At 45.2% G+C, this 12,260-nt stretch overlaps 1 protein-coding gene across 1 annotated transcript in view; it reads right to left on the bottom strand.

Moving 5' to 3' along the window:
- LOC120996658 (transient receptor potential cation channel subfamily M member 2-like) overlaps positions 1-12,260 on the bottom strand; it is a 143,231-nt gene that overhangs the window by 13,133 nt on the left and 117,838 nt on the right. Inside the window, exons 24-26 of the mRNA XM_040426767.1 lie at positions 11,130-11,217; positions 10,403-10,484; positions 2,774-2,925 (exon numbers count right to left, since the gene is read on the bottom strand). Of these exons, the coding sequence (XP_040282701.1) occupies positions 2,774-2,925; positions 10,403-10,484; positions 11,130-11,217 (322 nt within the window). The remainder of the gene's footprint in view (positions 1-2,773; positions 2,926-10,402; positions 10,485-11,129; positions 11,218-12,260) is intronic.

The raw sequence follows: 12,260 nt of genomic DNA, 5'->3' as shown, positions 1-12,260 counted from the left end.
TATTCCCAAAAAATGTATTAGCCAATAGGAGCTTGCAGCTTCACTCACATTCTAACTGACATTCACACAGTCACATGACTCTTATTAACCAATAGAAACTCGCAGGTTCTTCAGTCACGAATAAGAAGTTTTCGAAACGCGTCAACAGCCAATACACCTGAGAGAACTTGTGTCCTATATGTCTGTGAATATTTGCCAATAAAGTACGGAGAAAAAGACACTTCAACAAAAGTGAGTGCTGGAGCCTATATTCTGTTATTTATTTGCTGAACCTTTCAAAGGAGGTTGAAAAACCGGGCACCGGGCACCGTGCACGTGGGTATATTCCGTCCTGCAGATTAGAGTGAGCTGGTATCTGCACTTTATTTATACACAGTTTCAGCAGGTTTCCATAACAACTCAGCCATTTTTCTTCACTGTTAGAGGTCACTCTTAAGGGAGTGTGGTGCAGTGGAGGTCACTATTAAAGGGTCGTGGTGCTGTGGAGGTCAATGTTAAGGGGGCGAGGTGATGTGGATGTCACTGTTAAGGGGGTAGACTGCTGTGGAGGTCAATGTTAAGGGGGAGAGCGGAGAGGTGATGTGGATGTCACTGTTAAGGGGGTAGACTGCTGTGGAGGTCAATGTTAAGGGGGAGAGCGGAGAGGTCATGTGGATGTCACTGTTAAGGGGGTAGACTGCTGTGGAGGTCAATGTTAAGGGGGAGAGCGGAGAGGTCATGTGGATGTCACTGTTAAGGGGGTAGACTGCTGTGGAGGTCAATGTTAAGGGGGAGAGCGGAGAGGTGATGTGGATGTCACTGTTAAGGGGTAGACTGCTGTGGAGGTCAATGTTAAGGGGGAGAGCGGAGAGGTGATGTGGATGTCACTGTTAAGGGGGCAGACTGCTGTGGAGGTCAATGTTAAGGGGGAGAGCGGAGAGGTGATGTGGATGTCACTGTTAAGGGGTAGACTGCTGTGGAGGTCAATGTTAAGGGGGAGAGCGGAGAGGTGATGTGGATGTCACTGTTAAGGGGGTAGACTGCTGTGGAGGTCAATGTTAAGGGGGAGAGCGGAGAGGTGATGTGGATGTCACTGTTAAGGGGTAGACTGCTGTGGAGGTCAATGTTAAGGGGGAGAGCGGAGAGGTGATGTGGATGTCACTGTTAAGGGGTAGACTGCTGTGGAGGTCAATGTTAAGGGGGAGAGCGGAGAGGTGATGTGGATGTCACTGTTAAGGGGGTAGACTGCTGTGGAGGTCAATGTTAGGGGGAGAGCGGAGAGGTGATGTGGATGTCACTGTTAAGGGGTAGACTGCTGTGGAGGTCAATGTTAAGGGGGAGAGCGGAGAGGTGATGTGGATGTCACTGTTAAGGGGGCAGACTGCTGTGGAGGTCAATGTTAAGGGGGAGAGTGGAGAGGTGATGTGGATGTCACTGTTAAGGGGGCAGACTGCTGTGGAGGTCAATGTTAAGGGGGAGAGCGGAGAGGTGATGTGGATGTCACTGTTAAGGGGGCAGACTGCTGTGGAGGTCAATGTTAAGGGGGAGAGCGGAGAGGTGATGTGGATGTCACTGTTAAGGGGTAGACTGCTGTGGAGGTCAATGTTAAGGGGGAGAGCGGAGAGGTGATGTGGATGTCACTGTTAAGGGGTAGACTGCTGTGGAGGTCAATGTTAAGGGGGAGAGCGGAGAGGTGATGTGGATGTCACTGTTAAGGGGGTAGACTGCTGTGGAGGTCAATGTTAAGGGGGAGAGCGGAGAGGTGATGTGGATGTCACTGTTAAGGGGTAGACTGCTGTGGAGGTCAATGTTAAGGGGGAGAGCGGAGAGGTGATGTGGATGTCACTGTTAAGGGGGCAGACTGCTGTGGAGGTCAATGTTAAGGGGGAGAGCGGAGAGGTGATGTGGAGGTCACTGTTAAGGGGGCAGACTGCTGTGGAGGTCAATGTTAAGGGGGAAAGTGGAGAGGTGATGTGGATGTCACTGTTAAGGGGGCAGACTGCTGTGGAGGTCAACTTTAAGGGGCAGGATTAAGGGAATAGGAGAACATTTATGGGGGCGGGGGGATGTGGAGATCACTATTAAGGGGGAGGGGTGCTGTACAGGTCACTGTTATGGAGAACACCGTGGATCTGCACCAAATTTGCCACATAGGTACAGGTGTCCGGGAAGGTTTTAGACCCGGTCTCAGCTCTCTAGGATTCACCGCTCCCGAGTTAGAGGTGTTGTGATGATCTCCTTGACGGGGGAGGTGAGAGGAAGGTGTTGAGGCCATGTGTGATGATCTCCTGGTTGGGAGGGGTGAAGGAAGGTGTTGAGGCCATGTGTGATGATCTCCTGGTCAGGGGAGGTGGGAGGAAGGTGTTTGAGGCCATGTGTGATGGTCTCCTGGTTGGGAGGTGGGAGGAAGGTGTTGAGGCCATGTGTGATGGTCTCCTGGTTGGGAGATGGGAGGAAGGTGTTGAGGCCATGTGTGATGATCTCCTGGTTGGGAGGTGGGAGGAAGGTGTTGAGGCCATGTGTGATGGTTTCCTGGTCGGGGGAGGCCATTCCTGAGAACTGCTATATTGGATTATTTCTCCACCTGGATCTTCGCTGTATATAGCATCCTTTAGTTGTCTCCAGTCACACGGGGACAGGTAATTAAAAGTGGCATGTATATAACGCATACACACGGCTAGCTCATACATACACATGTAGGGAAATCAGAAATGCAAACATATACATGTGTATAAGCGATACATGCAGACGTACATACATAGGTGACTTGTACATGCATGCACATCCTACATACCTCCCATGGCACAAGTTCATCTGGCACCGGCTGACGAGCGGCTCCAAAGTTGGGATACTGCAGGATCCTGGAGTTCACGTGGTACAGACACTTCTTATCTCCATTTGTGGCCGGTGTTGTCTTCACCTCAGACTCTGTGGAGCTGCTGTGCACTGCCGAGAGGAGACAGGTGACAACTATGTCATCTACAGGAAAGAGTGGGTGGTCATGTGGACCTGTGATGTGTGGTCACACCGCTCTACTATAATACGATAATTTGCACCTCAATGGAAGGAGAGCTTCTGTGTTGGGGGAGAGAATTCATTCTGAGGTGGCAATGCATTAAAACTAGGGACGGGGGGGCTATAAATATGGAGGTAGACAGGTTAGAGAGGGGTCAGAATACATTGGTAGTCGAGGATTAGAATGGATAAGGAGATCTGTCAATTACAAACCAACTCTGAAGAAAGAAAAAAATATATAATAAAAAATAAATACATTTTCTAAAAGCATAAAATTTGATGCAAACAGAAAGGGAGAGCTGGAGGCCGTAGTACTGGTGTGGCTAAGACATGGCTGGACGCTTCTCATGATGGGAGAGCTGGAGGCCGTAGTACTGGTGTGGCTAAGACATGGCTGGACGCTTCTCATGATGGGAGAGCTGGAGGCCGTAGTACTGGTGTGGCTAAGACATGGCTGGACGCTTCTCATGATGGGAGAGCTGGAGGCTGTAGTACTGGTGTGGCTAAAACATGGCTGGACGCTTCTCATGATGGGAGAGCTGGAGGCCATGGTACTGGTGTGGCTGAGACAGGGCTAGATGCTTCTCATGATGGGAGAGCTGGAGGCCTTGGTACTGGTGTGGCTGGATGCTTCTCATGATGGGAGAGCTGGAGGCCTTGGTACTGGTGTGGCTAGATGCTTCTCATGATGGGAGAGCTGGAGGCCGTGGTACTGGTGTGGCTAGATGCTTCTCATGATTGGAGAGCTGGAGGCCTTGGTACTGGTGTGGCTGAGACAGGGCTGGATGCTTCTCATGATGGGAGAGCTGGAGGCCTTGGTACTGGTGTGGCTGAAACAGGGCTAGATGCTTCTCATGATTGGAGAGCTGGAGGCCTTGGTACTGGTGTGGCTGAGACAGGGCTAGATGCTTCTCATGATTGGAGAGCTGGAGGCCGTAGTACTGGTGTGGCTAAGACATGGCTGGACGCTTCTCATGATGGGAGAGCTGGAGGCTGTAGTACTGGTGTGGCTAAGACATGGCTGGACGCTTCTCATGATGGGAGAGCTGGAGGCCATGGTACTGGTGTGGCTGAGACAGGGCTAGATGCTTCTCATGATGGGAGAGCTGGAGGCCTTGGTACTGGTGTGGCTGGATGCTTCTCATGATGGGAGAGCTGGAGGCCTTGGTACTGGTGTGGCTAGATGCTTCTCATGATGGGAGAGCTGGAGGCCGTGGTACTGGTGTGGCTAGATGCTTCTCATGATTGGAGAGCTGGAGGCCTTGGTACTGGTGTGGCTGAGACAGGGCTGGATGCTTCTCATGATGGGAGAGCTGGAGGCCTTGGTACTGGTGTGGCTGAGACAGGGCTAGATGCTTCTCATGATTGGAGAGCTGGAGGCCTTGGTACTGGTGTGGCTAGATGCTTCTCATGATTGGAGAGCTGGAGGCCTTGGTACTGGTGTGGCTAGATGCTTCTCATGATGGGAGAGCTGGAGGCCTTGGTACTGGTGTGGCTAGATGCTTCTCATGATGGGAGAGCTGGAGGCCTTGGTACTGGTGTGGCTGAGACAGGGTTGAATGCTTCTCATGATGGGAGAGCTGGAGGCCTTGGTACTTGTGTGGCTGGATGCTTCTCATGATGGGAGAGCTGGAGGCCTTGGTACTGGTGTGGCTGGATGCTTCTCATGATGGGAGAGCTGGAGGCCTTGGTACTGGTGTGGCTGGATGCTTCTCATGATGGGAGAGCTGGAGGCCTTGGTACTGGTGTGGCTGGATGCTTCTCATGATTGGAGAGCTGGAGGCCTTGGTACTGGTGTGGCTGAGACAGGGCTGGATGCTTCTCATGATGGGAGAGCTGGAGGCCTTGGTACTGGTGTGACTGAGACAGGGCTGGATGCTTCTCATGATGGGAGAGCTGGAGGCCTTGGTACTGGTGTGGCTGAGACAGGGCTAGATGCTTCTCATGATTGGAGAGCTGGAGGCCTTGGTACTGGTGTGGCTAGATGCTTCTCATGATTGGAGAGCTGGAGTCCTTGGTACTGGTGTGGCTAGATGGTTCTTATGATGGGAGAGCTGGAGGCCTTGGTACTGGTGTGGCTAGATGCTTCTCATGATGGGAGAGCTGGAGGCCTTGGTACTGGTGTGGCTGAGACAGGGCTGGATGCTTCTCATGATGGGAGAGCTGGAGGCCTTGGTACTGGTGTGGCTGGATGCTTCTCATGATGGGAGAGCTGGAGGCCTTGGTACTGGTGTGGCTGGATGCTTCTCATGATGGGAGAGCTGGAGGCCTTGGTACTGGTGTGGCTGGATGCTTCTCATGATGGGAGAGCTGTAGGCCTTGGTACTGGTGTGGTTGGATGCTTCTCATGATGGGAGAGGTGGAGGCCATGGTACTGGTGTGGCTGGATGCTTCTCATGATGGGAGAGCTGGAGGCCTTGGTACTGGTGTGGCTGGATGCTTCTCATGATTGGAGAGCTGGAGGCCTTGGTACTGGTGTGGCTGAGACAGGGCTGGATGCTTCTCATGATGGGAGACCTGGAGGCCTTGATACTTGTGTGGCTGAGACATGATTAGGCTGTAAGTTTTCAAGGTTTTACATTCTTTAGAAATGACAGGGCTGTCAAGGAGTGTGTATTACAGAGCAAGCAGGGATGGAGAATGGGGCACTGATCCAAAGGACTTTATTGTATCATAGGGAAATCACTCCACAGAACAAGGCCGAGCACTAACTCACATGGCTTACTCCGAAGCAACAATGACTGAATCCAGGGCTGCCACCCGATACTCTAACGCCAGCAATTCAATCCCCAGTCTTCCTGGGTACTCTGTTACTTGAAGGACGGCTCCCTTCAGCCAAGGGTGGATGGCAGAGGATCCCCAGTCTCTTCTTGTGGCATCAGGTTCTAGTCCATTCAAAGCTCCCTGTACACTACAACAACCCCCAACCTCCTCATAATTCCACCCTGGCTGATTAGCCTCGGGCAAACAAGGGGCGTGAATAATTACCAGCCCCCAACATCCCCTCTGCTGACCAGTCCAGCACCTTGCAGAAGATTCCTAGGCAGAAGGTGAAGAGCTCGTGCCTTCCCCCCTCCTCTTTCAAGAGGTCCTGTCTCCGGACCGTCTGTCTAATGTTGATTTATTGAAGCCCCCAGTAACACACCCAAAGGTTTACAGCCCGTTCCCCCCTGAATGTCTGTAGAATACATGAAGCCAGTAGAGTAAGATGGAGGTCATACATTGTCACAAGGGCTAGCTGCAGAAAATAGTGTGAAAGCAACTATTGTGGGTGACAGTTATGAAGATGTAAAACCTTGTGGTGTGATCTATAGACCCCCCAATATCACTAAGGAGATAGAAGTTCGACTGTATGTGCAAATGGAGCGGGCGGCACAGTGCTGATAATGGAGATCGGAGCAGAAGAGAGAATTCCTCAGCTAGAGGCGACGCTCTGCGGGATCTGGTAATTTCTAACAATGCAGAGATTGTGGGAAATGTCGCTCGCTGTCCATGAAAACCTCGGTGACAGTGACCACAATATAATCATATTCCAACTAAACTGTAAAAAAACAAACTCGGGTCAGTAGGGCAAAAATACTTAATTTTAAAAAGGCAAATTTCCCAGAGTTGAGCGCAGCACTTCAGGACATTGGGAGCAGCGACTGTAACCTAATGACCCCGATACTAAAGGCTTAGGCCTTCCCCTGTCACATCCTTAAGGCTTCTAAAGGAGCTGCATCTTGACATAGGGACCACTTAATATGGTGGCTCTGGTGATCTCTAGAGTGGGCACACCCTTTGCTTGGTTTTCCTTCAGATGGAGAGATTTCTGGCTTTCACTGTGTTGAAGACCCAAAACTGGGGCTTCTCGGTTATTTTGCATATTAATACTGATGCTAAATGGGAGCGCTGCTTTACATCTACTGTGGAGAAGTATATTGTTAAATACATTCCTACAGGTAACAAGTAAGAGAATAAAATTAAACCCCACATGGCTTACAAATAGTGTTAAAAGGGCAATAAATGAGAAAAAGAGGGACTTCAAGATATACAAATCGGAGGGGCCAGCTGCAACCTTTAAAACATATAAATAAATCAAATCTGTAAGGGTGTAATAAAATCTGTGAAAATACACAATGAAATGCAGGTGGCCAAAGAAAGTAAGAACAACCCCAAAACATTCTTCAAATACATAAATGCAAAAAACCATGGTCAGAACATGTCGGACCCCTAAATGATGGCAACGGAGTGTTGGTTACTGGGGATGAAGAGAAGGCAGAGCTCTGTATATAGAAAAGAAGAGATGGAATCTGATGAGGGTGGTGCCACTGGTGTAAATACCTCAGATAACTTACCTGGCTGACTGTAGATATGGTCCTTAATAAGCTAAATAAAATTAATACTGAACAAGGCCCCAGGTCCAGATGGATTACACCCTAGAGCTCTTAAGGTGCTCAGTTCAAGGTTTTACTAAGAACAGAAGCTGTCAAACTAACTAAGGGGAGAAGAAGCCTGCACAGAGGTACTAATAATCTACATACATCATATGTCCTAGGGGGATTAACACTGGAGAGTCACTTGTAGAGAAGGATCAGGTACTAATAATCTACATACATCATATGTCCTAGGGGGAGTTACACTGGAGAGTCACTTGTAGAGAAGGATCAGGTACTAATAATCTACATACATCATATGTCCTAGGGGGAGTAACACTGGAGAGTCACTTGTAGAGAAGGATCAGGTACTAATAATCTACATACATCATATGTCCTAGGAGGAGTAACACTGGAGAGTCACTTGTAGAGAAGGATCAGGTACTAATAATCTACATACATCGTATGTCCTAGGAGGAGTAACACTGGAGAGTCACTTGTAGAGAAGGATCGGGTACTAATAATCTACATACATCATATGTCCTAGGAGGAGTAACACTGGAGAGTCACTTGTAGAGAAGGATCGGGTACTAATAATCTACATACATCATATGTCCTAGGAGGAGTAACACTGGAGAGTCACTTGTAGAGAAGGATCGGGTACTAATAATCTACATACATCATATGTCCTAGGGGGAGTTACACTGGAGAGTCACTTGTAGAGAAGGATCGGGTACTAATAATCTACATACATCATATGTCCTAGGAGGAGTAACACTGGAGAGTCACTAGTAGAGAAGGATCAGGTACTAATAATCTACATACATCATATGTCCTAGGAGGAGTAATACCGGAGAGTCACCTGTAGAGAAAGATCAGGTACTAATAATCTACAAACATCATATGTCCTAGGAGGAGTAACACTGGAGAGTCACTTGTAGAGAAGGATCAGGTACTAATAATCTATATACATCATATGTCCTGGAATGAGTAACACTGGAGAGTCACTTGTAGAGAAGGATCAGGTACTAATAATCTACATACATCATATGTCCTGGAATGAGTAACACTGGAGAGTCACTTGTAGAGAAGGATCAGGTACTAATAATCTACAAACATATGTCCTAGGAGGAGTAACACTGGAGAGTCACTTGTGGAGAAGGATCAGGTACTAATAATCTACAAACATCATATGTCCTAGGAGGAGTAACACTGGAGAGTCACTTGTGGAGAAGGATCGGGTACTAATAATCTACATACATCATATGTCCTAGGAGGAGTAACACTGGAGAGTCATTAGTGGAGAAGGATCAGTCATAAGCGGTGAGAAGCATTCTTTACAGTTAGAGCGGTGAATCTCTGCAGAATCCGCTCATAGCACATACAGTAGAAGCTTCAGAGAAGGGTTTATGACTTTATATCTCACGTATAGAAATCACCTTCTACACAGAAACGCCCCCCGTAACTATATACTACTGTATGTAACTATATACTATGTAACTATATACTACTGTATGTAACTATATACTATGTAACTATATACTACTGTATGTAACTATATACTATGTAACTATATACTACTGTGTGTAACTATATACTATGTAACTATATACTACTGTATGTAACTATATACTATGTAACTATATACTACTGTATGTAACTATATACTATGTAACTATATACTATGTAACTATATACTACTGTATGTAACTATATACTACTGTATGTAACTATATACTATGTAACTATATACTACTGTATGTAACTATATACTACTGTATGTAACTATATACTATGTAACTATATACTACTGTATGTAACTATATACTATGTAACTATATACTATGTAACTATATACTATGTAACTATATACTATGTAACTATATACTACTGTATGTAACTATATACTATGTAACTATATACTATGTAACTATATACTACTGTATGTAACTATATACTATGTAACTATATACTATGTAACTATATACTATGTAACTATATACTACTGTATGTAACTATATACTACTGTATGTAACTATATACTACTGTATGTAACTATATACTATGTAACTATATACTACTGTATGTAACTATATACTACTGTATGTAACTATATACTATGTAACTATATACTACTGTATGTAACTATATACTATGTAACTATATACTACTGTATGTAACTATATACTATGTAACTATATACTATGTAACTATATACTACTGTATGTAACTATATACTATGTAACTATATACTATGTAACTATATACTACTGTATGTAACTATATACTATGTAACTATATACTATGTAACTATATACTATGTAACTATATACTACTGTATGTAACTATATACTATGTAACTATATACTATGTAACTATATACTATGTAACTATATACTACTGTATGTGACTATATACTATGTAACTATATACTACTGTATGTAACTATATACTATGTAACTATATACTATGTAACTATATACTACTGTATGTAACTATATACTACTGTATGTAACTATATACTACTGTATGTAACTATATACTATGTAACTATATACTACTGTATGTAACTATATACTATGTAACTATATACTACTGTATGTAACTATATACTATGTAACTATATACTACTGTATGTAACTATATACTATGTAACTATATACTACTGTATGTAACTATATACTATGTAACTATATACTATGTAACTATATACTACTGTATGTAACTATATACTATGTAACTATATACTACTGTATGTAACTATATACTATGTAACTATATACTATGTAACTATATACTACTGTATGTAACTATATACTACTGTATGTAACTATATACTATGTAACTATATACTACTGTATGTAACTATATACTATGTAACTATATACTACTGTATGTAACTATATACTATGTAACTATATACTACTGTATGTAACTATATACTATGTAACTATATACTACTGTATGTAACTATATACTATGTAACTATATACTATGTAACTATATACTATGTAACTATTTATGTATGTAAAGCATTACTATGTAACAATTACCTAAAATCCGGGTTTTACTGCTGAAACCTTTCTCAGTCAGGGCAGAAATAATCCAGTGGAGGTACTGTGCGGACTTATCCATCTGTGGGAGAGGGAGAGGGGGCGTTACCACATAAAAATACATGCCCTCAGCAGCACAGAGGATATCAGGAGAGGAGTGTGCTGATCTTGTCGAGGTCACAGGGTGAGAGTTACATAGTGGAAGGAACAGGGTCCCAGCAGCACAGAGGATTTCAGGAGAGGATTGTGCTGAACTTGTGGAGGTCAGAAGATGAAAGTTACATAGTGGAAGGAGCAGGGTGCCAGCAGCACAGAGGATTTCAGGAGATTAGTGTGCTGATCTTGTGGAGGTCACAGGGTGAGAGTTACATATTTGGGAGGAGCAGGGTCCCAGCAGCACAGAGGATTTCAGGAGAGGAGTGTGCTGATCTTGTGGAGGTCAGAAGATGAAAGTTACATAGTGGAAGGAGCAGGGTGCCAGCAGCACAGAGGATTTCAGGAGAGGAGTGTGCTGATCTTGTGGAGGTCAGAAGATGAAAGTTACATATTTGGGAGGAGCAGGGTCCTCCCAGCAGCACAGAGGATTTCAGGAGAGGAGTGCGCTGATCTTGTGGAGGTCACAGGGTGAGAGTTACATAGTGGAAGGAGGGAGATATTACCACAATAAGCAGCTCTTTTGCATGGACTGCGCAGTCTGCAGGAGGGTGGTCGGGGAAGCTGCCCTTACCTGCTCCTCCAGCATGGACAGCCTTTTCTCCATCTGGTGGCCCACACTTCCTTTCTCCACATCAAATAGGCGTACCATCGCAGAGACACTGCAGAGACAGAACAGAAGCCTTAGTAAGAGACATGGACATGGAAGAGCAGCACGAACAACCCGTATTAAATGTGTGTACAGCGCTGTGTAACCTGTATAACCGGTATAAACTGTGTGTACAGCGCTGTGTAACCTGTATAACCGGTATAAACTGTGTGTACAGCGCTGTCCAACCTGTATAACCGGTATAAACTGTGTGTACAGTGCTGTGCAACCTGTATAACCAGTATAAACTGTGTGTACAGTGCTGTATAACCTGTATAACCGGTATAAACTGTGTGTACAGTGCTGTGTAACCTGTATAACCGGTATAAACTGTGTGTACAGCGCTGTGTAACCTGTATAACCGGTATAAACTGTGTGTACAGTGCTGTGCAACCTGTATAACCAGTATAAACTGTGTGTACAGCGCTGTGCAACCTGTATAACCGGTATAAACTGTGTGTACAGCGCTGTGCAACCTGTATAACCGGTATAAACTGTGTGTACAGCGCTGTGCAACCCGTATAACCGGTATAAACTGTGTGTACAGCGCTGTGCAACCTGTATAACCAGTATAAACTGTGTGTACAGCGCTGTGTAACCTGTATAACCGGTATAAACTGTGTGTACAGCGCTGTGTAACCTGTATAACCGGTATAAACTGTGTGTACAGCGCTGTGTAACCTGTATAACCAGTATAAACTGTGTGTACAGCGCTGTGTAACCTGTATAACCAGTATAAACTGTGTGTACAGCGCTGTGTAACCTGTATAACCAGTATAAACTGTGTGTACAGCGCTGTGCAACCTGTATAACCAGTATAAACTGTGTGTACAGCGCTGTGCAACCCGTATAACCGGTATAAACTGTATGTACAGTGCTGTGTAACCTGTATAACCGGTATAAACTGTGTACAGCGCTGTGTAACCTGTATAACCGGTATAAACTGTGTGTACAGCGCTGTGTAACCCGTATAACCGGTATAAACTGTGTGTACAGCGCTGTGCAACCTGTATAACCAGTATAAACTGTGTGTACAGTGCTGTGTAACCTGTATAA

Source organism: Bufo bufo, chromosome 3, assembly GCF_905171765.1.
Source record: "Bufo bufo chromosome 3, aBufBuf1.1, whole genome shotgun sequence".
In the NCBI taxonomy this organism is placed as follows: Eukaryota; Metazoa; Chordata; class Amphibia; order Anura; family Bufonidae; genus Bufo; species Bufo bufo.
The sequence above is the reverse complement of the archived record's forward strand: the minus strand, read 5'-3'. Positions and strand labels throughout refer to the sequence as shown.